A 23,785-nucleotide genomic window follows, 5' to 3' on the forward strand; every position below is an offset into this window, starting at 1 on the left:
ATTTTTCCATTCATCTGTTGATGGACACTTGGGTTGTTTCTGCCTTTTGGCTATTATGAATAGTGCTGCTATGAACCTGGGGAACTTTTAAAACATCCCATGCCTAGGTCCCCGGCCCAGAATGGTTGAATCAGAACCTCGCCATAAAGCTCCCAGGGGTTCCTCCCGTGCAGCAAGGTTGCGGTCACAGGCCTCCGCCCACACTGCTCACTCCCGCTCTGAGGCTCTTCTCTCCCCGCCCACCTGTCCAGCTTGCGCTCAATTCCTCCAGACAGCTGGCCTCAGTCATTCTAGCCAATTGTGATTTAGGTCTCTCTTTTCCAGAGCCTAAATCGTTCACTCTACACAGAGGGACATTTTGGCACTCACATATACACTACTGCATGTCTTGAGCATTTGCATGCTATGGGACTTCTGCTCAGTTCCTTGAAAATCCTTGAGGGCAGGAACCAAGAGCTGAGCACATTTCTATCCACCTCAGGCCCTAGCACAGCCCTCACACATGGAGACCCGCAGTGACCACCCATTGAACTAAAGGGACATTGTGTGAGAAGTCCTAACTCCCAGTACCTGTGAATGTGACTGTATCTGGAAACGGAGTCTTTGCAGATGTAATCAAGGCAAGATGATTAGTGGGGGTTCTAATGCAATGACTGATATCCTTACAGAAGAGGGAAAATTAGACGTGGGCACACAGAGAGAACTCCACGTGAAGACATAGACACAGGACGAAGGCCATGTGATGATGGAGGCAGAGATCAGAGAGACACAGCTGCAAGCCAAGGGACGCTGAGAATTGCTGGCAGCCACCAGAAGCTAGGAGGAGGCAGGAAGGATTCCGCCCTAGAGCCTGCAGAGGGAGCAGGGACTTTGGCCTTCTGGCCTCCAGAACTGTGAGGGAATAGATCTCTGTTGTTTTAAGTGCCTAGTTGGTGGTATGTTGTTAAGGGTAGCCCCAGGAAACTAACACGGTGAGATTAGAGATGAGCTGATAAATTGATCCTCTCAAAACTTCAAACCTGGCCCAGGCTCTGAGAAGAGGTTACCCTAAGCATTAAAAATAAATCTATAGATCTCAATATAGGTAATAAAATACATTTCCTCAGAAAGTTATTCATCCATAGTGTTCAGTAGAATGAAGCCGCTTAGAGAACAGCATGTACAATATGACCCTGACTTTGTAAAATTACACAACTGAAGCAAGATGTCTTAAAGAGTGTTTGCTAAATTGTTGGGAGTGATTCCCTCTGGTGATGGGATTTCAGGAGACAGCAACTTCTCTACTCTTCGCTTTCTGCTTTTAAGTGCTATGTGTATTTTGTGGGACTATGCATTATTTTAGTAATCAAAATTTATTTTCATTGGGGTTAAGGCTAAAGAAGAATTCAAATGTGGTTTTTTTTTTTCACATTTGAATCAGACTGTGGCGAAAGTTAGCTACCAGTGCTGCTGTAGAAGGCCAGTCTGGAAGTTGTGTGAAATTTCTGAATCAGAAACTGGGACAAGGAGATCTTCTCATCTGTTTTCAGGGATTCGTCCCCATTCTTCCAATACAGCATCAGATCTTCATCTGTGTACGCATCTTTGGGGAGAGGAAAATATGTTATTTTGACCCCTTTGCTTCTGACGCAGGGTGAAGCGACAGGGAACTCCTACGCCGGTCTAGGAGTAAACAGGCCTTGGCACTGGCAGGCGGTGCTGTCTCATGGTGACTCAAATGGCACAAAGGTCGCAGAGGGAATACAGTGAAGCCATTAGGGAAGCTGATACTTACAGCTCTCCAGCTCCAAAGAACAGGTCTGGGAGTCCAGGGGAAAGTGGCTGAAGTCCATGTTGCACATGGCGGTGACCGTAATCCTAGACAACCCAAACACAGACGTCGGCTTGTGCGAGTTACTGGCTCACGCACCTGCAACCAAGAGCAGCTGCCGCCTCACATCTACTTCAGAAGTTTGGAAACATAGGTATCTAAGTAGAGTTTTGTCTTCTGTAGCAGATTATTGGTCCCCTTCATGGTGCTGGTGAGCCATGCCCCTCCCCCAGCCACAGGGGGCCCTGGCTGCTGGCGGCTCACACCTCACCCTCCTCTGGCTCACACCTCACCCTCCTCTGAGCACTGCCCTCAGCCGGCAGGGCCACCTTCCCCAGAGATGCCTGGAGTTTAGGCCCCCCCCCCACCCCCACCCCCACCCTTCCCTAGGCCAGGAAGGGCCTGGTAGCAGCACTTAGTTCTGGTGAACTGTACAAGCAGGCCAGGATGGTGTGGAATAGACTCTTCAGTCACTCAGGCTAGCCCCAAAGCCCATCTGCAGTAGCATCCAATAATCAGTAGCCATTGGTGTTTTTGTAAAATCCTTACTACCAAACAACTAAAATCGTAGGCTCTCAGGGATGAAAGGTACAGTACATAGAAGGGCATTGTCTCCATCAACTTGTTCAGGCCAAAGTTGTCTTCTGATCCAACCTTAAGACCCCCCACTGAAGGGGAAGTTGCCACCTACGGGGGTGGCCATTTCATGTCTAGACAGTTCGGACTGGCAGCAGAAGGCTCGGACCATCCCACACAGCCCACAGACCCACACAGTGACAGGCTCTTCGTGTCAAAGGGACTGACCACGCATACTGGAGTGGCATTGGACAAAGGAACGAAGACCCCTGGACAGCTACCTCATGCTGTACAGCACGTGGCCATCCGGGAACACCCTCAGCATGATGTTTTCAGTGGTGGTGTCGTGAATGAATGACCTTTTGGAGTGAACAAAGAAGACATCCGGGACCCAGATCTTCTTCACCAGCCTGCCGTCGAAGGTCATGCTCTTGTTGCTGGTGCTGGCGAAGGCCAGCCTCTCATCCTTCCAGTAATGCCGCAGGTACAGCGTCATGGTGAAGTCCTGTGGGAGCCGGGGCGAGACCAGACAGAAATGGCTTAGAAGCCTCCTTCCTTACGATCGACTCACCATCCACCACCGTACTGGACATCCCAGGCTCAGCCTCCAGAGTGGGAGGGAACAGTTCTGCAGCTCCACGGCACAACCTCTGAGGCAATGGCACTGCTGCAGTCCGAAGGAGAATGGCTCATTTTTATGCATCATGAGGTTGGAGCCCAGGAGACTGAGCAACCAGCCCTTCAGTCTTTGCAAATGAAAACTGCAGCTGTGATGCCGACAGCCTGCTCTGGCGGCCAGCAGGGCAGGATTTCCCCAAAGCCCTGCTCTCTCTCACCTAGGCCTCTGCACCCATGTTTCCTTACCCACCGCTAACCATTCCACTTCAGCTTAGTGGCCACTTGCAGAACCTGGACCATCAAGTGTCCCTCTTAGGAGGGTTTCTACCATTAGACTTATAAGATCCCTGAAGGAAGAAGCGTGTCCTGTCCACCGTCGAATCCCCACTCACCACTGAATTGAGTGCAGTTGAGTAAATCGTTGCTGGATGGAAAGTGGGGCCATAATGGCTGAGGGGAAGGACAGCTGTATACCTACTATAATTTCAGCCAGAAAGCTTATCCTGCTAAAAAGTGTCTCCTTGCCCGCACAATTGTTGCCTTAAACCAAGAGTATGGCCCTGCTCCACACCAGAGCTTAGGCACAAGGAGCAAATGGGAAAATAACTGCCCAAAAGATCCTCTTCTGGGAGCAGGTGGAGGAAGGATGGGAAGAGTACATGGTGGTGGCAGGCCCAGAGGGAGCCCCAGGAAGGGAGGAAAGAATGGGCACCGAGATTGTGCCTACATAAGAGGCTGACCTAGACTGGTCCCAGCCCCCAGGGCATCAGCACCTGCCGGGAACATGCCTTCCACCCACAAGGAGAACAGCCAATACAGGAATAGGAAGAGATCAGCTAAGTGTCCCCTGGCTCTTTCCCTCTAGGGCTCACAGGTGAACAGCATGCTCTGGGGGAGGTCGCCCGGGGCAGTGCCACACTGCAGGCTCACAAACACCAGCCGTGCATGGCCACCTTGGACGTTACCTACATCCCACCTTCTTTGTGCTGGAGTCTGCCTGCTTTCCCACTGGTTGGTGGCTGCTCTAAGACAGGCAAGTCATTCTAGATACCTCTTCCTGGAATCCTGAGCCACACGGGACAGCAGAGTCTTCACAGCCAGAGCGGACATCTGGGTCGGCTCAGGTCTCAGGCAGCCAGACTGGTCCCAGAGCCACCTTGTTCTGCAGCTGGACCCAGATGTTGGACATCCAAAGGGACAGGCAGTGTACACTCTAGCATCTTGGAAACTGTCATGCCCGCATGACCCCGTTTTTTCCCAGGTGCCAGAGCTACAGGGTGCACAGCATCAGTATCAATCGTATCAGCTCTGTTGCGTTGGGTCAGTCAGGAGCCCGGGCAGCCCCCGCCCTTCAAGGGCACACAACGGCATTGCAGTGAGGAAGGGGAGCCTCCCCCACTTTCACTCATTCCACACATGTTTTGAGGGTCCCCAGTGGAGATATAGGAGTGAAAAACAAAAGACAAGTCCCTGCACTCATGGAGCTTGTAGTCAAGTGTGGGAGACGACCAATATACAAGAACCCCCCAAAATAAATATATAGCACAATTATAAATGATGTGGGCTATGAAGGAAAAACAGAAACTCTGGGTCAGGAGGTCAGGGAAGCCTCTCTGAAGAAGGTTCATCGTAGCTGAGACCTAAAGGACAAGGACACAGCTGTGGGGAAGGCCAAAGCAAGAGCATGTTCAAGGTCCCTAAGGCAGACAAAAGAGGATGTCTGCAAACTGGAAGAGAAGTGCACAGGAGGATGAGACAGGGAGTGGGAGCGGGGAGGGGGTAGCCTCTGCAGGACAGCCGGGGTGTGTGTGCATGCGGTGGTAAAGTTGGGGTAGACGTGGGGTGCCAAGGAGTGAGTCGGGAGCTGCGCTACGGCAGGAGCTGAGAATCAGAGAACTGCAGAATTTCAGCCTGAAACTGTCCCCCTCCAGCACTCCTCCAAGTGTGTTTCATCTGACCACTTGCATCATTTGAGCAGTGTGTTCAGAATGCAAAGTGCTGGGCCCCGATCCCAGAGATTCTGCATTAGGAGGTGTGTGTTGGAGCCCAGGAATCTGCATTTAACCAACCCCTCAAGTTATCTTTGGCCGTGAAGCTTGAGGATCCCCACTGTAGATTTCACTGCACCTGAGCCAACTTCCAAGTCCCCATCTTGTCAGCTTTAGCTCCCGCTCTGCCCACACAGCGCAGCCTGCACTGCCGAGGCCCACCAGGCCACAGGCTCTCGCAGCACTCAGCCCACACCATCCCCCGATGGAGGCCGCCCAGCCAGGGCGCTGCGTACCATGTCCACCTCCGAGATGCTATCCAGACTCTCCACCTGCACGTCCACGCCCACCGGGATGGCAGGGCCTGCAGAAGAGCAGAGACAGCTGGTTAAGGCACCTTCCTCTCTACCACCAGGCTGGAGACAGCCCCAGAACCCTCCCTGGGGGAGCCAGGACCGGAGCAGGGTGGGGCAGGGGGCAGAACTCTGTGAGGTTTTCTTGCTAGTTCCTGACATGTTGGGTGCCTGAGCCTTCTCCGTGAGGGCAGGGACAGTGCCTGACTTAGCTGCCGTCCCTGGGCCAAGGTGGATGTTTAATCCAGGTTTGTTGGATGAATCAATGAGCAGGATAACAACTTCCTACATCCCAGGGCTGTCCCTGTAGGGTAGAGGTAATCATGTTGCCCTGGTGCCTGAGTGGAGACTGGTCATTTGTCTTCCTGTGACGTCTAAAGACTCCGAGCTGGGGCACCCACGTTCCCCGGTCTGGATTCATTCAGTCATTCAAATTCTACCTCCAGAGGACCTAATGTATAGCTGGGGTCCTGCCCACTGGAGGCCTTCAACCCAGTGTGAGACAGGTCTCTGCACAAAGTTACATCATGGTGAAAGACACTACTGTATGAGATTTTGAAATCTTTTCAGGCTTTGTCAGATTAGAAGTACAGAATACCTAGCACAGAAACTAGCACTGAATTTCATCTGGCTGGTGGCAAGATGTCTCCAAATAAGTTTATCCATCCTTTATCTTGAGCTGGGTGATAGTTACAATGGTAAGTTCACTTTATGATAGTTTAATGAGCTGTATACTTGTAATTTGTACACTTTTCTGTACATAAATTTTGCTTCAGTAAATTTTTTTAGATTTTAAAATTTAAAAAAACTTAGAAAGCGGCCGTGTGTGGTGGCTCACGCCCGTAATCCTAGCACTCTGGGAGGCCAAGGCGGGTGGATTGTTTGAGCTCAGGAGTTCGAGACCAGCCTGAGCAAGAGCAAGACCACATCTCTACTAAAAATAAAAAGAAATTATATGGACAGCTAAAAATATATACAGAAAAAATTAGCTGGGCATGGTGGCGCATGCCTGTAGTCCCAGCTACTTGAGAGGCTGAGGCAAAAGGATCGCTTGAGCCCAGGAGTTTGAGGTTGCTGTGAGCTAGGCTGATGCCACGGCACTCACTGTAGCCCGGGCAACAGAATGAGACTCTGTCTCAAAAAAAAAAAAAAAAACTTAGAAAGAAAAAAACTAAAAGTCTGTGTCTGTCAAACATAGGAACAAATGCTATTACACTCACAGCCAAAAACTGTTTCTGGAGAGAGTTGGGTGGCAGCTGGGCTGGGCCTTCTGGGGACAGGGCATTGTCCAGAGGCCAGCCCAGCTACAGCTGGGTCCTCTGAGCCCTGACCAGGGAGCGTGGGACCAGGACAGTCTGCCCCACGGTGGTCTGAGTGGGGAGAGCCTTAGTGGGGCAGGGTGAGTGTGGGTCTTAGGGAATGAGAAGAACTGGAAAGGACTGAGACTTTGGCTGTGGGCAGGGAAGGAGGGTCAGAGATCCTGACACGAAGCAAGTAGGAACTACATGGCTCAATCCTCAGTTCCAGCCCAAATGCAGGGTGGGGTCCCCTTGGAAGGGGTCCAGGGCATTGGATGGGCTCCCTGACCCCCCAAAACTCTCCCGTAGGCTTGCTAACACTTGAAATCCCACCATTAAAGATTCATTTTGGGGCTGAGCCTGATAGGATGGAAGTATTTGATTTATTACTGGTGGGAATGAGTGAATATTTTCTGGGTTCTTAGACATGAAAGCAAATAAGTACAATGCTTTATTTTTATTTTTGTTTTTCCCTCTCAGATAAATCAGGGTGTAAGTTGATGTTTCTATTTTCCTGTGTTCCTCAAACCATAGTTTAGGTGGGACCTGTGAGAAATTCCTGCTCTGACAGCTGCATTCTCCTTTTAGTCCAGGCCCCAGGAGTGCTTTGAAGGTGCTGGAAATGGAATGGTCAGTGTGAGGGGAGGCCCCTCCTCAGGCTCACTAACCTGCTTTTCTTGAGGGGCCTGCAACCCAGGGGAGGTCTGCGGGAGACCTGGCGGGAAGTGGGGGCTTTCTCCCACACCCTGCAGCAGTTCTCCACACCCTGCTGGGGCTCCCAACCTTGCTCATTTCCTGCTCTGGGGACCTCCTTAGTCTGAGGTATTAAAAAGGCCCAGGGTGGAGCTGCCCCCCAGGAAGCCCTGCCTCCTGTGGAAAGTGTGCCACGCTCTCCCTGGCTCCCATGTCCCCCACGCCCCTTTTCTCTAAAGTGCTGAGTGACCTGCTCCATCCAGTAGTCCGGGAGCCAAAAGGAAGAAATAGTACCTCCACCGCCCTCTTTGGACCCGCCTCCCGGCGGCCTGGTTTTCTGATAATGTGCACAGTGTTTAAACAGGAGCTGGCTTTGGCTCGGGCACCCTCCAGATAAAATATATGAGCTTGCTTCGTGCCTCTTGCTGTGTCTCTGTTCTCAGGGCCTGGCTCGCTCTCCAGAGCTCCAGTGCCCTTTCAAGGAGAAATGTAACAACAACTGCAAGGCAGTCGCCAGCATTCCTGGTGTTCCTGGTGCGCTGGGGCTGGGCTGTTGGAGGTAAACACTCTGTGTATTCAGGAGGCCCCAGGGCTGCTTTCAGGGAAATTTACACCTCAAGTTTAAACAGAGACGAAAAGCCCTGCTTTCCTCGGTCTGAGCTTAGCCTTTGACCTGCTCCACTGCCCAGCTCTCCTGATCTCTCCACTTTGTGGCCCTTCCCAACCTGGTTTTGGGAAAAATTCTTGCAAATGACTGGTCTTTCTCCTTCTTCCGTGAACAATTTTATGTTTTGAGTGGGGCTCAGTCCTATCAGGTGTTAAAAGGAAAATAGTCTTGTTAACTAACTAGGTGCTCATGACTGGCCCCTTAACGTTGCCATGGGGTTTTCTACTGGCAGGGAGGGGTCTGGTGAGCCACACAGAAGTCTTCGCCAGGACTTCTGGTACTATATAGCCAGTTTGGGGACAAATTCAAGGCAGCATGGGGGAAAGCCATGTTTAGCCAAGGGCTCTTCTTGGTTCCTAGCCTTTCTACCATTATTTCTCTTCACATGGTCCTGGAAAGCACACATTAGGGCTGTATTCACACCCAGCAATACATAAAAAAAAACATAATAAATCATGTCCAAATCAGGCTTACTCCAGGAATGCAAGACTGGTTTTAACATTAGAAAATCAATCAAAGACTTCCACCCAGTAGCAGCAAACTAAATAATTCACACTAACATTTCTACTGAAAACAAAAAAGTTGGACAAAATATAAAAACTTCTTTTTGAAGGCATCAAAGTTCACAAAATGGCTGGGATTGGGGGGTTGGAGGGAAGTAGAAGCCCAAGGAGATGGGCCCAGTCTTTGGACTGACCTCCGGGGGCATTCGCCAACTCAGGAGGGGGGCTGAGAGGCCGAGAGATGCTTTCGATGACTTCAGGAGCTGTGGGACAGGAATTAGGATCCTGGGCTCATCAAGTAGAGGTGCTTACACTGGGACCCCGAAGATATACCCTGTCAGTGAAGGTGAGCCAGAGTAGATGGGCCCACGCAGGGTTTGCAGTTCAGCTCCAAGTTACGTCAGTGACACGGTCAAAGCTGTCTGGAGAGGTTCTGCCCTCCGGCAACCTTGGGTGCCAGTGCCAGCAGGTACCTGGCAGAAATAGACACACATCCTCTCTGGAGGAAGATGACATCATCCTTGGTCTCCAATTGTTTCTTTTAAAGATATTATAAAATAATATATAGTTCATAAGCAAAGATAACCAGGCACATAAGAAAATAAGACAGATAGAATAACCAGCAGGAAAATAGAGTATGTAAATAGACTCATGGGGGCTTCGGATACTGAAATAAGATAGACTTTAAAATACCTAAGTTTACTACATACAAAGAAATTTTTTAAAAATTAAGATTGAGAATTTCTGCATAAAACTAGGAACTATAAAACACAATGAATATAATTTTCCCAATAACAGACTAAAAGAGGAATATTATTTAATTACTTCAATAGTTGCCAGAAAAGCCTTTGTTCAAATCAGTACCTATTTATGATTTGTAAAAATAAAGAATGGAAGGGAATTTCCTCAATCTGATAAAGGAGAGGTGCCAAAAAAAAATCTACATTGAATATTATATTTAATAGTAAAATGTTGTAAGATTTCCTTTGAAATCAGAAATGAGACGAGACGCCCATTGATGCCACTACCATTCAACACTGTACAGAAGGCCCTCGCCAGTGCAGTCAGGTAAGATCCTGGAAGCCCACCAGCAGGCCCGCGGGGGCAGCCAGGCACGTGCGGCCTCCCAAAAGTCAGTCTCCCCCTCCCCACCCCCAGCTGGCTTCAGGCTGACGTGGAGAGCAACTGCTGTCCGACCCCCAATCTCCCCTTTCCAGACCCTCACTGACTTCCCCAGCTCTTCCCAGATTCCTCACGTCCCCATGATCCTGCGGCAACTCTGTGTTCTTGACTCCAGGCGATGCGGGGCCTGGCAGCAGGGGCCACCCTGTGCGCTGTGCTGCACACACGATCACCCACTGGCAGTGCACCAGGGCTCCTCGAAGCCAGTGCCTTCCAACACTTGTCACGATCCAACTTTCGAACGTCTGCCCATCCGACGGACATCAAGTTCTTTCTCAGAGTTGTTTTAAGGTTTATTTTTCTAATTATCAATGAGTTTGAGCATTTTCTTATGCTTGTAGCTTCAGGATTTCATCTTCTGTGAATTGACTATTTATATTTTTTCCCATTTTTCTACTGGGTTCTAATTCTTTTTGCTTGTCATCAGGAGATCCTAGTTTGCTAAGAATTCTTGTCATCGATAGGTGCTGTTTTATCAAGAGCTTTTTCTGTATCTATTTAGAGAATCCTATGATTATAAAGTTGGAAATGTACAAAATGATAAAAATGACATATATACATATGATTTGTACAACAAAATATTGTAAACAATTTACATGTCCTTCAATAAGACATTGTTCAAAGTATGATAGATTCATACAATGGAATAATAAGCAACCATTAAAAATATTAATAAGAATAAGCTCTTTATGAACTGCTGGGGAAAAATTCTCAAGATATATTGCTAAGTTTTAAAAAAATCAAGATGGCCGGGCGCGGTGGCTCACGCCTGTAATCCTAGCACTCTGGGAGGCTGAGGTGGGCGGATCGGTTGAGCTCAGGAGTTCGAGACCAGCCTGAGCAAGAGCGAGACCCCACCTCTACTAAAAATAGAAAGAAATTATATGGACAGCTAAAAATATATATAGAAAAAATTAGCCGGGCATGGTGGTGCGTGCCTGTAGTCCCAGCTACTCGGGAGGCTGAGACAGGAGGATCGCTTGAGCTCAGGAGTTTGAGGTTGCTGTGAGCTAGGCTGACGCCACGGCACTCACTCTAGCCTGGGCAACAGAGTGACTCTGTCTCAAAAAAAAAAAAAGAAAATAAAAAAATCAAGATGCAGAACAAGTATGTATAGCACAATAGTCTGAAAACTGGGGGGTGAGAATATATATGCATATTTACTTGCATATGCATAAACTAACTTTATAAGGACATGAAAAAGATTTTCATAGGCATCTAGAACAACAGAAAGGATAATTGCCCTGGCTCTGCCTGAGCCAAGCACATCTGGAGAGGACAGCGTTGGGAACCAGGACATCCCCACCCCACCCTGTGAACAGTACAGACCCGGCGGGAGCTATGGGGTGGTGAGCATGTTCACGGTCACACCCCATCAGAAACTATCGAATGGCGTGGGATACTGACCTTGCAAAAATTTAAAACTTTGAGAAAATAGTCTTCAACTATTTGAAGAATTGTCACGTGGAATGCCAGAGACTTTTTCTGAATGGCACCGTCATTATGTCACACAAGGTCTTGTGTATAGAAGCCTCAGAGAGACAGACTGGCTCTCAAAATGATGAAAACTCTCCAATGGTCCTAATACTTCAGAGATGGACCAAGTTGCTGCAGGAGAGAGCGTCACACGCTGTATGATCGCATTTAGATGAAGCTTGAGAATGAGCAGAACGAATCCATGGAGATAGGAGGTTGGAGAAATGGTTTCCCTTGGGAGGTTCCATTTGGGAGGAGTAGGAGGGAGACTTCTGGGAGCTGGAAATGTTGTGCATTAATATCTTGATCTGAGTGGTATTTTCAAGGGCAAATGTTTACATATGTAAAAATTCAAGCTAGACACTTAAGAGGTGTATACTTTACCATATGTATGTTTGTAGTAGGCAGAATAATGCCCCCACAAAGATATATACATCCTCATCTTCAGAATACGTGAATCTGTGAGTTTACAGGGCAAAGGGGAATGAAGACAGCAGATAGCATTAAAGTTGCTAATGAGCTGATCTTAAAATAGGGAGAGGACCCTGGACTATCCTAGTGAGCCCAGTGTAATCACAAGGGTTCCTAAATGTGGCAGAGAGAGGCAGAAGAGCAAGTCAGAGTGCTGCCATGTTTGAAGAACTCAACCCCCTGTTGCTTGCTTTGACCACAGAAGAAGGAAGCCAGGAGCCATGGAATGTGGGCAGCTTCTAGAAGCCAGAAAGAGCAAGAAAACACATTCTCCCTGGAACCTCCAGAAAGGAACACAGCCCTGCTGACACCTCGATTTTAGCCCAGCAAGATCCATTTCAAGCTTCCGAACAACAGAACCATAGATAACAAATCTGTGGTCATTTGGTATAGAACTTAGAGAAAACCAATACAATGTTTTACCTCTAATAAAATGTTTTTTGGAGAAAAAGGGTCTGATGTGGATTGGGGAGAATGCTGGACCCAGTGCTGCTACCCCTGTGTAAAGTAGGAAGAACACGTCCATGCAATACCTCATGCAAAATTCAAAGTTCCCTTTCTGCCGCTGACTCCCCAGGGGTACGGCCCTGTATCCCTCTCCTCGGTGAACATGAGTTGGAGGTGAGCAGCCTTGCCCTTTTCCTCTGGCTCTGGGCTCGGCTGTTTGGGGAAACATGTCAGACATTCCTCAGCCCTTAGAGAGGTTAGGAGGGCCTGAGTAGAGGCTGGGGAGGTGAGCAGAGACGCCGCCAGTGGGAAGAGGTGCCCCCTGCCCTGCCTCTGCGAGCAAGCCCCGGGCAGCAGATGGGCTTCTCCCGCTGGATGGCCCTGGAGTGATCAGGCTGGGCCCAGCTGCCCTGGGCATTGCTGGAGCAGGAGAATTTTCATTACTGGAGGTTGTGTGGCTTGACTTTGCATTTCCTCCACCTCCCTTCCCTTTCCTTGAGGGCTTCTTGCAAAGTTTGAACTAATTTGAAATATTGGCCATGAGACTCTTTTCCCCTTCTTGGTGGGGTAATCAAACATTTCAGTTTTAAAATAGACCTGACTTTTCTCATGGTGAGTTGTGCCTCCTAACCAGGTAGTGAGCGCCAATGTGACTATCTGATTAGGGGTAGCGGGGTGGGCGAGGCTGGACTAGATTGGTGGCGGTCCCCTCCAGAATGGCACCGCACTTACCAGAGATACAAATTCTCGGGCCCCACCCAGGCCTGCTGCATCAGACACTCGGGGGTGGGGCCCAGGAGGTCCGTTTTAAGAGCCTTCCAGGAGCTGCTGATTCTCATTCAAGCAGAGAACCACCGGCCCACGGACCTTGGAGTAGACTTCCAGGAGTGAGAATGCACAATTTGCCACATCCTGGTGGCCACTTCCCTTTCGTTGTCAAACTTCTGCTCTCCCATCTCCACCAGCTGTTGGTGCTTCCCGCCCATGCATCCCCTCCTTCCCCACTGCACTTACACAGGTGTGGACTCTTCCTAGGCCTCAGCCCCCTCCGGCATCGGCCACCCTCTGTGAGACTCCCTTCCTCTGTGGTCTCTATGACACAGCGCTCCCCTGAATCCTCTCCTCCTGGGGACCTCAGGCCCCTTCTCTTCTATGCAGACACTCAGCCCCTCCCACAACCAACTCTCACCCTAGCCTGGTGACTCAGTCTCCCTCCAGGGCCTATCTCGGCCCCAACTCCAATGGCCCGATTGCTTCTGAATGCCTAAAAGAGGTCTCTACAGAGTATCTGACCAATTTCTTAAACTTAACATCCCAAAACAGACCCATCCAAATACTGCATGATCTCACTTATATGTAGAATATAAAATGGTCAAATTCATAGAAGCAGACCATAGAATGGTGGCTGCCAGGAGCTGGAGGGTGAGGGAAATGGGATGTTGGTCAAAGAGTGCAAAGTTTTGGTTATGCAGGATGAGTAAGTTTTGGAGACCTCGTGTACAGCAATGTGACAATAGTTCACAGTACTGGATCATATACTTGAAATTTGCTAAGAGGGCAGATCTTAAGTGTTCTCCCTACAAAAAGAAAAAGGTAAAAGATGATGAATACGTTAATTGGCTTGATCATGGTGACCATTTTACCATGCATATGTATATCAAAATATCAAGTTGTAAACCTTATATATATATACAATGTTTATTTGTCAACTATACCTCAAAGCTGAAAACAAAATATTTTTCAAAAAGCACAACAACCTATTTAGTGGGGGTCAGACCTGCCCCACTGCCCAGCATCCCTGTCCTTCAGGAGCATGGTGACCTCATGGGCCACCTACGCCCAGATGGGGTCACAAAGCACCAGTGAAGGAAGGAGAGTCTCGAGGGCAGAGCTGCACAGGGGCTGGGTGGGACACAGGCAAGGAGGGAAGGTTAATTTTAGGGGAAGGAGCAAGTAGAAGCTGGTCACTGTAGCAGGTTAGGTTTGTGCCCCAGAAGGGAAGCTGAGGAAAGGTCAGAGGAGTTCCCTCCTCCGAGGGTCGTAGCCCTTGCGAAGAAGCTGCCGGAGCCCCAGCTTCCTCCCCAGCTTCCGCTCCCAACCCATTCACCCAAAGCACCGACCCCACCCAGTGTGGCGAGGGGAGAGGCAGAGCCAGTGAGTCCAAGAAGCAACTCTAGAGAGGAGGTTGCGGCCCCAGAGAGAGGCGATGCGCCCCGTGCCCTGCCTTGAGCTGGCTCCCTGGGCCTCAAGGAGCCTGCGTGGCAGACTCCTGTGACTCAGAAGTCCAGGGGCTGATTCTCCTCTAGAGAGGAGGCCACAGCGTCAAGCCCCAGGAGAGCCATGGGCCATGAGGGAGGGTCTCTACTCTGAGTCTGGGTGCCCCAAACACGGGGCAGCTTATATGGGTGGTTCTGAAGTGGCAAGCAAGGTGAAAACCATGTGGATTCCTTAGGAAGGCATCACACTGGGGACAGTCCCGCTGGGGAAGTAACTAGGCAGTAGCCTGAGAAGTAGCACAGCGGTACGAGAGAGGGGTCCTAAGGGAGCTCTGAGCAAGAAGGCACAGGCCACCGGCTCCTCGGGGACAGGGGCCAAGTCTCTGTGTTGTTTGCAACCAGAGCCTTTGCAGTGCTTGATGCACCGTCACCACCATCGTCACCCTCACTCACGTTGGCTGTGCTAAGTGCTTCAGGGAGGACACCTGAGTCCACCCTCACACAACCGGCTGAGGCAGGTGCTGTACCACCCCCACTCTACAGATGAGGACTAGAGGGTTAGAAGGCGACTGAGTCCCCAGCTAGAGGGAGGCACAGCCATGAGCCAATCCCAAGTGGTCCACCTCCAGAGGCCCTGCTCTTAGCCACTGCATTGAGCGGCACAGAGCAGTCTTAATAAATAAAAATAGCAGCATGTATCGAGCATTTCCTATGTGCCATGTGCTGGGCTTGAAACTGTGCACATATGACTCACTTAATTCTTAGAACACCTCTCTGAGCTAGTTACTGTTGTTATTCCCACTTTAAATAAGGGGCAATTGAGGAACAGAGAGGCTCAGGAACTTGCCCTGGGTCACACAGCTAGTAAGAGGCACAGCTGAGATTTGGACTAACCCAGGCAATACAGCCCCAGCGTGGTGGTTTTCAAACACGTCTGAAAATTGTTTAACGCTCCTCCTATCAAGAGATGGAGTTTAGTTTCTCTCCCCTCAAACCTGGGCGGGACTTTGTGATCAATTTGATGAACAGAATGCAGCAGGAGTGACAGCAGGTCCTTGCCCTCTGCCTTCTGCTTGGGTTCAGCCAATGAAGGTGCCAGCAGGTATCAGAAGGCGGGAGGGGAGTGAGGGGAACTGACTCTCCTACCCCACTCCCCGCCCAGCTGTGGGCTGCACCCCTCTCCCGAAGGCCACAGCTGCTGTCGCGCAGCTCCGGCTCTTTCCCGGCTCAGGTAACTGCTTCCTCCTCTCACCCTCCAGGGCCTGCCAATGGCTCCCCATCTTCCCGCCCCCGGGCTTCACCACAGCCTGCTGTTGCCCTTAACCCTGCCCACACCTTTGTAAACACGCCCCATTACGCTCTCTGCATTTGCCCCTTTGAGTATGCCAGCTGTTTCCTGACTGGTACCGTAGTGTTTCCCAGGTGCTTTTCCTCAGTGAACGGCCTCGCCCAGGCCAGACACTCAAAGGTGCCCAGGTCCCCCTGACTCGGTCAGATGCCAGGACCTGGCTCTGGTGCCTCCTGAGCATCTCTCGGATCCCCCCACTTCTTTCTAAGGTCTTAGCTCCATCCCTCATCTGCTCTGGTCGCGGCCACTGCTGAAGGGCCCAGCCAGCGTCCCCATCCGCCCTCAGCCCCCCGGCCTCCTCCAGCCAGGGCCACCGTGAGCCTTCTGCAGCCTGAGCCCCGGTCCTGTCCTGTCGTTCTCCAGCTTAGGCTGTGCTGCCGCGTCTAACCTCGGCAAAGCCTTCCCGGAGCTGCGCTGCCCCACGCTCCGGTCTTATCCCTGTGTCCCTCATCCCCACCCTGCACTCCCTCCCTGTCTCTGGTCTGCACACACACACACACACACACACACACACGATGCAATCCAGCCACGTGGAGCTGCTCCCACCCCCTGACGCACCTCACTGCTTCACGCTCCAGAGCCCTCGTCCTTCTCCCCGGACTGTCCTCCTGCTCTCTCCTGGTCGGCCGGTGCTCACCCACTGCGCATCCTTCCAGACTCAGTGCAGGCTTTTGTGAGCCTCTCTCTGGGCAGAACTGGCCGTTCGCTTGTTTCTCCCACTCCGTCAGTGGAGACATCCTACGTTGCTTGTGTGTGTCTGTGCTACTTGATCGACCTTAATCATTTATCTGTTTCCTCAGTAGACTGTTAGATTCTTTCTTTCTTTCTTTTTTTTTTTTTTTTAAGAGATGGGGTCTTACTCTGTCACTCAGGCTGGAGTGCAGTGGCCCCATCACAGCTGTAACCTTGAACTCCTGGGCTTAAGCAATCCTCTCGCCTTAGCCTCCCGAGTAGCTGGTACTACAGGTGCGCACCATACACCCAGCTCACTTCTTGAGAACAACATGTTATTTCATATAAAGTAATTTAATGTAAAAAGTAGTCTGAGCTTTCCCAGGCAAGGGTGGCTTCTCCTCAGGGCAGCCTTTCCCAGGTGTCCGTGACCAGAGTTTGCTGTGTGCCCCACCCCGACAGTTCCCCAGACTTTCCTTCCCAGCAGCCCTCGCCTTCAACATCTCCACGTGAGGCTCTCTGGTTTTTCTGACTAACGCGCAGACTCCAGTGTCTGTGTCTTGCTCACTACTGGGTCCCTAGGGCCAAGGGCCCTGCTCAACATATAGTAGCAGCTCAAAAAATATATATTTGTCTTATGTACAGAAGCATTTTGGTTGGAGAACCTAACCTACTTAGGTTGCCACCATTTTTCTTGAGCATTCTGACAAACTCCTTGGATATGCTTCAAAAGATTCCTTGATACTACATCTCTCCTCTACCTCGCATCTATACCGTTTGAATTAAAAACCAGAATTGCGCTGGTGGAAGCATAAAATGGTGCAGCCACTAAGGAAAACAGTAGGTGGTTCCTTAAAAAAAGAGATATAGAACTACCATATGATCTAGCAATCCCACTTCTGGGAATAGACCCAAAAGAATCAAAAGCAGGGTCTTGCACAGGTATTTGTACACCCATGTTCATAGCAGCACTAGTCACAAGAGCCAAAGGGGGAAACAATCCAAGTGTCCATCAACAGATGAACGGATGAACAGAATGCCACATATACACACAATGGAATATTCAGCCTTTACAAAGAAGGAACTCCTTTCACATGCTATAATCTGGATGAGCCTTGAAGACCTTATGCCAGGTGAAATAAGCCAGTCACAAAAGCTAGTCAAAAACAGTAGAATTCCACTTACATCAGCTACCTGGAATAATCAAAATCATAGAGACAGAAAGTAGAATGGTGGTTACCAGGGGCTGAGGGGAGGGGGAAATGGGCAGTTATTGTTTAATAGGCACAGATTTTCCATTTGAAAAGATGAAAAAAGTTCTGGAGATGGATGGTGGTGATAGCTGTACAATGGGAATGTACTTAATGTCATCTAACGGTATGCTTAAGAATGGTTAAAATGGTAAATTTTATACTATATATATTTCACAACGTTTAAAAAATAAATTTAAATAAAATCAGCATTGCAACCTAACAAATGGAGGAGAAAGCCTGTGCCCGTGGCGGCCTTCTAACCAGGGCACACTACTGAATCAAACAGCTGGCTGCCTAGACTAGGTATTTTTATTCCAACTGATCCCTGGGATTATTAGGAAGCTGCTAGATTTTTAATCTTTTCTCTTGTCAGACTAAAAAGGTCACCCAAAGGGTATCTCGTCCTAGGCAGATTCCTCTCTATCTGCTGCTTTTAAACATCAATCCACCAGGAAGTGCCTCCTAGAGAAAGGTGGGACTGAAGACATAGCCCACAGCGCTGGGGAGGCTGTTGAGGGATGTCTTTGCTCCAATGACCTGCTTGGTGTGGCGGGTGCAAGAGAAGGGGTGCTGGGCTAGGCCGGCGCTTGGGGCTCTGCTTCTAACTAGAAGCCTGTCTCGGAGCTGCCCCCAGGGAGGGGCACCTTCCATCACCAGCAGAGTCACCTACACGCTGTCTGCCCAGCCTCGTTCCTCACAGAGACCTGCCCAGGGCTGAGGCGCCGGTGACATGGAGACACACAGGAGCACCACAGGGAAGGCTTCTCGGATCTAAGCAATCTCCAGATGCTCCTGGAGATGACAGGTTATGAAGGTCATTGAAACCGCAGGCAGTGGGAAGCCCCCTCCTGTGCTCGTCCCAACTTGCCTATTCGGCCAGGACTCCGGGATGTGGAACTCTGGTACCTCACTGTGTGCTCCCCTCCCCCTGTTTCATCCAAGCGACATCTGGACATCCAGGAAAGCCCCCCAGGGGATCAAAGGTGCCCCAAGTACCAACGGCCCGGGGGAAGAGCTGGAAGGAAGAAAGAGTGGCTCCCACCCTATGCTTGGGTGACTGAGAGATCCTGACAGTGGATGTGTAAGAGCCTCAGGTCTGATCACACCTGAGGAAGGTGACATCTCCTTCCCCTGCAGCTTCCCCAAAGTCAGGGCCCTCCCCAGGGGCAGAAGCTTACCCAGGAGGTCCTGACCCTCCACACTCTCGAGGGCTCCATGGAAGGGCCTAGCAGATGCAGTGATCACAGAACAAGAAGTCCAGGAGCACCCTGACTGGGGCTGCAGCACATCAAATGATTCTCGCTCAGAGCCAGGTTTCTGGGAATGCAGCAGGACTTCGTCTGGCATTCCTGAGAGCTCGCTCCTGGCTTTCTCCCCAAGGCAGGGGTGTTTTTTTTACCAGGCTTTCAGTTTTGCAGCTGATGTCACAGAAGAAACCTAAGTTCTGCCCCAGCTGTGCCATGGCCATCACTTAACTCCCTGGACGCCAGGCTCTTCTTCTATAAACTGAGGCTACTCACCAGGTGATTGCTCAGGCTCCTGACAGCAACAACAGCCTCGGGTACAAAGTGACAAGCATTGTTCGGGATAGCACCCACACCCAGACACACATGCCTGCCCCACAAAACAGTGCACTGAGGCAGGCTGCATTATGACTTCTACGTATTTTACAACTGAGTTGGTATAATGATGAATATATTAATAGTATATATTTAAACACCTTCTACATAAAATTTCATATTTTTTTTCTGATTTTAAAATAAACCATTTTGGGGGGGACCCTAAAAGCGTTGTGGGTCCGTGGCAGTGTGCCTGCTCTGCTTACTGTGTGTGTCGGTTTGCATGCACATGCTGCAGCAGGCGAGAAAAAGACCCAGCTAGGAGCGAGTGTCTGACCTCAGCAGCAGTGTGACCTGGGCCACTCGCTTCACCTCTCTGTGCCTCAGTTTCCCCATCCTGGGATAATGATAGTATTTACCTCATAGAGCTGATGAGGGAACTGAAATAAGATCATCTAAGTACCTTGATTAGAATGGTGCCGGGCACAGAATAGTCGCCATAAAAGCGGTGTTTGCCGTTCATATTATTGTTTTGTTGTTCCTAGTCACTCATCTGACCCTCTGTGCTCTTAACTGATGGAAGAAAGGAAAAGTGGAGTTTCCAGCTTATGAGAATGCCTCCCTTAGCCTTCCTGGAGCAAATATAGCTATTTTAAAGCTGCTTATTCAGTAAAGCTTCGTGTTCATAAAATTCCTTGGCAGAATTGCCCTGGCGGGTCCCCGGCGGAACTCAGACTACCAGAAATACAGCGGCCTCCTGCGGTCCTGGGACCGGGGCAGTCAGGCTGGGGTGGGAAGGAGAAGAGTCACGAAACTGTAATCTGCCGCCTACGTTCCCCGTCCGCTTAGCAGCTGTCAGAGCTCAGGGAATTTAGTGGGAGGCTTCGAGGCCTTTTAAAATGCAAAGGCCTCTGGGATAAATTAATTTCTTAATCCCTTAACAGTCACAGGAGAGGAAGGTCTGACAGCTGGGTTCTGCAGAGGGGACGTGAATGAATGTGTGTCACGGGCTTTACACATATTATCTCGTTTAATCTGAACAACCCCCTGTGTGGGGATTACTAGCCCCATTTTATAAACAAGTAAATGGAGGCTCAGAGAGGATTGATGACTGGCCAGAAGGTCACCCCTACGCCTTCCTGCTGCCCCGGGACAACGATGGGGCCTAGGAGAGGATCAAGGGAGAGATGAAGGAAGGGCAGCCAGCCCGCCTGGGTCTGTCTAGGCTGGGGCCACCGGCTGATGTGTCGGGCCTGTTTCCCCACATGCACAGCGGGGAGCTGGCCGGGGACTCACTCACTCTGCTACCCTTACCCCTCCCCCTGCCGGGTCAGCAGATGACTGACTCCCTTGCCTGCTGCTATGGCCCAAAGGTTATATGTCCCCATAAAATGCATATGTTGAAATCCTACCCCTCAAGGTGATGGTACTAGAAAGTGAGGCCTTTTGAAGGTGATTATGTCATTAGGGTGGAGCCCCCATGAATGGGATCAGTGCCCTTGTAAAGAGGCCCCCGAGAGCTGCCTTGCCCCTTTCCGCCATGTGCAGTTACAGTGAGAAGGTGCCATCTATGAACCAGAAAGTGAGCCCTCACCAGACACTGAGTCTGCTGGCACTTTGGTCTTGAACTTCCAGCTTCCGGAACTGTGAGCCACCCAGTCTACGGTATTTTGTATGGCAGCCTGAACTGGCATGTCTTCAGTTCCAGGGAAGGACAGCCACTGGCATGCACCCTTCCCTCACCCCAAAAGTAGCTGATCACCTTTTGGGCAGGGGTGTGAAGGGTCCTTGTCATGAGCTAAGTTGGTGCTGCCTGATGGAAAGCAGGTGGGCCCCTCAAAACTGTGAACTCCCTGCTGGTCAGTGGGCAGCCACAAAGGGGCCGTTTTGTGTCCCTACTGTCCCTTCCTGCTCTTACTTTTTAGGAAAGAAAAAGTTGACAGTAGCAGGGCCTGTCTCCAGCTCAGCTCTCTTCAGTTAACAGCCCTCCCACCACCTCCTTCCTGCTCTTTTCTCCTTGGAAAAATGAGTGATTCAGGAAGCAGCCTCGGGCTCATCATGCCTTCCAACCACGGGCTGTCCCCGAGGGACACCGTGCACCGTGCAGCCCTGGGGCCAGGGCCCCACCCAGCCGAGGGAGGACAGTCCTACCTCCGAAGGCAGGCCTCATGGTGAAGTCATGGTCGTCCACTCTGAGGAGCGGCTGAGGCTTTCCCTTTTGGGTTTTGGTCACGTCGAGGTTCTTCTTATACAGGTGACTACAAAGACAAGCAGGAAACGTTTTCCATTAGCTCCTGAAGGCATTGAGTGAGGTGATTAGGAGAGGTTACTCCCTGCAGGATCTACCTGTTAGGCACCTTTTCTCCATTCTGCTACCTCCTTCTCGACCAGGGGAGGGGGAAGGCTGAAGGACCCTCACAGGCAGGCCCACCTGAGGACCAGGCCCTTCCAGATTCTTCCCAAAGTAGATGCCGTCCTGGGCAGGACAGTGTTCTACCTTGGCAGGCTCTTAAGTATCTTGCCAAAAGTTATAATTGGATGAAAATGGTTGAGTGAAGAGCATGACATATTTTTCTTTTTAAAATTTTTATTTATTTATTTATTTATTTTAGAGACAGGGTCTCACTCTGTCACCCAGGCTGGAGTACAGTAAGCACTATCATAGCTCACTGAAACCTCCAGGTCCTGGGCAAATGATCCTCCTACCTCAACCTGCCCAGTAGCTGGGACTACAGGCATGTGCCACCATACTCGGCTAATTTTCTTTATTGTTTGTAGAGATGGGGTCTCGCTGTGTTGCCCAGGCTGGTCTCAAACTCCTGGCCTCAAACAATCCTCCTGCTGGCTTTGTGATAAATATACTTCTCAGACAAATAGAGTCAAATTTTTAAAATGGTGGTTTTATCCCAGCCAGGCCTGAAGCTCCTTCAGTCCAAACTGCCGCATCCACCCTGGTGCAGAGCCTCTGTCCCCAGAAAGAGAATCCACAGCCAGCGGGGAGCGAGGCCACAGCTGGGGACAGAGCTGCTCTGGCCACCCAAGCAGGTGGTGGCGGAGCCCAGCATGCAGCCTTGATCGGTCCCTTCCTCGAACCAGATGATGGAGGAGTGATTCTCTCTCTCACACTCAGTCTTTCCAGATCATTTTCTTTACCATGACCACACACAACCTTAAAGCAGTCAGAGCCAAAATATGCTAAAGCAATTGTCTGCTGACAGGGTTTTCACTAAACAAGAAAAAGAAAAAAGAGAGAAAGAACAGAAAGAACAAGAAAGAAGAAAAGAAAAAAAGAAAGAGAAGGAAAGAAGAAAAGAAAGAGAGGACAAAGAAGAAATGAGAGGGAGAAAAGAAAGGAAAAAGGAGGGAGGGAGGGAGGGAAGAGGGAACCTGGGCAGCCAGGCTGATCGCAGCACCTGATCGGTCGCCCTTGCAAGGCTGATGGGTTTGTGCTGGCACCTCAGTTAGTGTACGTTGTTAGTCAGTTTATCTCTGTGTCCATTGCACTGAGCACGTAGTAGACATTCAATAAATGGGAGCAACAGGGCAAGACAACAGCCAGTTTCCAGAATAAATCAATACTGATGCCATTCCAGTATAATTGGTCAAAGTTACCCCTAAACCAGATGGTTCTCAGCCTTAACCACGTATTAGCAGTACCTGGAAGCTTTATGAAGCTCCTGATGCTCAGGCCACACCCCCAGCCAAGCAAATCCGCGTCTCTGGAGTGGGACCCAGGTGTCAGCACTTGTCAAAGTCCCCCAGATGATCCCCATGTAGCCAAGGCTGAGCACCACAGCTCCAAACTTAACACTTTTAGATCTGGCAAACCTCAATGAGAATAAACTCCATCTGGCTCTGTGTTGCGTTGGCTAGACCAGTGATGCTCACACTCGGCTACAGACTGTAATCACCTGGGGAGATTTTAAAACTTCTGATGCCTAAGTCCCACCCGCAGAGATTAGGATTTGGTTGGTTGGAGGGGAGCTCTCAGCACTGGGAATTTTGTAGGGCTCCCGGGTGATTCGGAGGTACCGGCAATGCTTGAGAACCACTAGGACAGACCTTACCCTGATGCCTTTGGCTGAGTCCTGAGAGGTGCAGAGGCACCGGCCAGGGCTGAGGATTTCGGTGTCACAGGTGAGGGGACAGCTCATTCACACGGAGAAGGAGCCACGCCCTCTCAGGGCCGGTCTGTGATTCTCTGTTACGTGCCACATAGTGAAGGTTTTTAGAAATAAATGAAGAGATTTCATTTTGAATGTTCATTGCTCATTTACATACTCCTTTTTATGCCCCATATTCTTGTCACCCTTTATTCACTTTTGAGAGAAACAGCCATGTTTCCTGTTTAAACTTCGTAAGAGAGAAACAACGTGTTTCTTGAGGCGTCTTCTCATGAAATCCTTATCTTTCATTCTCTGCCAGCTCCACTCAAATGGGGTAATCCACCAGGAGGGCTGAAGCTGTGCCAATCAAAACAGCAGCCACTAGACACAGGTGGCTGTTTAAATTAATTAAAATTAAATTAATATTCAGTTTCTCAGTTACACTGGTTACACTTACATGCTCAATAGCCACACCTAGCTAGTGGCTACCATCGGGGACAGTGAAGATACAGAACATTTCTGTAATCACTGAGAGTTTCATTGTTCAGT

At 50.0% G+C, this 23,785-nt stretch overlaps 1 protein-coding gene across 1 annotated transcript in view; it reads right to left on the minus strand.

The window, feature by feature from the left end:
* The window catches only part of GABRR2 (gamma-aminobutyric acid type A receptor subunit rho2), a 34,646-nt gene that overhangs the window by 6,061 nt on the left and 4,800 nt on the right, over window positions 1–23,785 (minus strand). The window contains exons 2-6 of the mRNA XM_069488262.1: window positions 21,282–21,388; window positions 5,289–5,356; window positions 2,668–2,891; window positions 1,775–1,857; window positions 1,442–1,582 (exon numbers count right to left, since the gene is read on the minus strand). Coding sequence (XP_069344363.1) covers window positions 1,442–1,582; window positions 1,775–1,857; window positions 2,668–2,891; window positions 5,289–5,356; window positions 21,282–21,388 — 623 coding nt within the window. The remainder of the gene's footprint in view (window positions 1–1,441; window positions 1,583–1,774; window positions 1,858–2,667; window positions 2,892–5,288; window positions 5,357–21,281; window positions 21,389–23,785) is intronic.

The sequence above is a fragment of the Eulemur rufifrons genome, chromosome 15 (genome assembly GCF_041146395.1).
Source record: "Eulemur rufifrons isolate Redbay chromosome 15, OSU_ERuf_1, whole genome shotgun sequence".
NCBI lineage: Eukaryota > Metazoa > Chordata > Mammalia > Primates > Lemuridae > Eulemur > Eulemur rufifrons.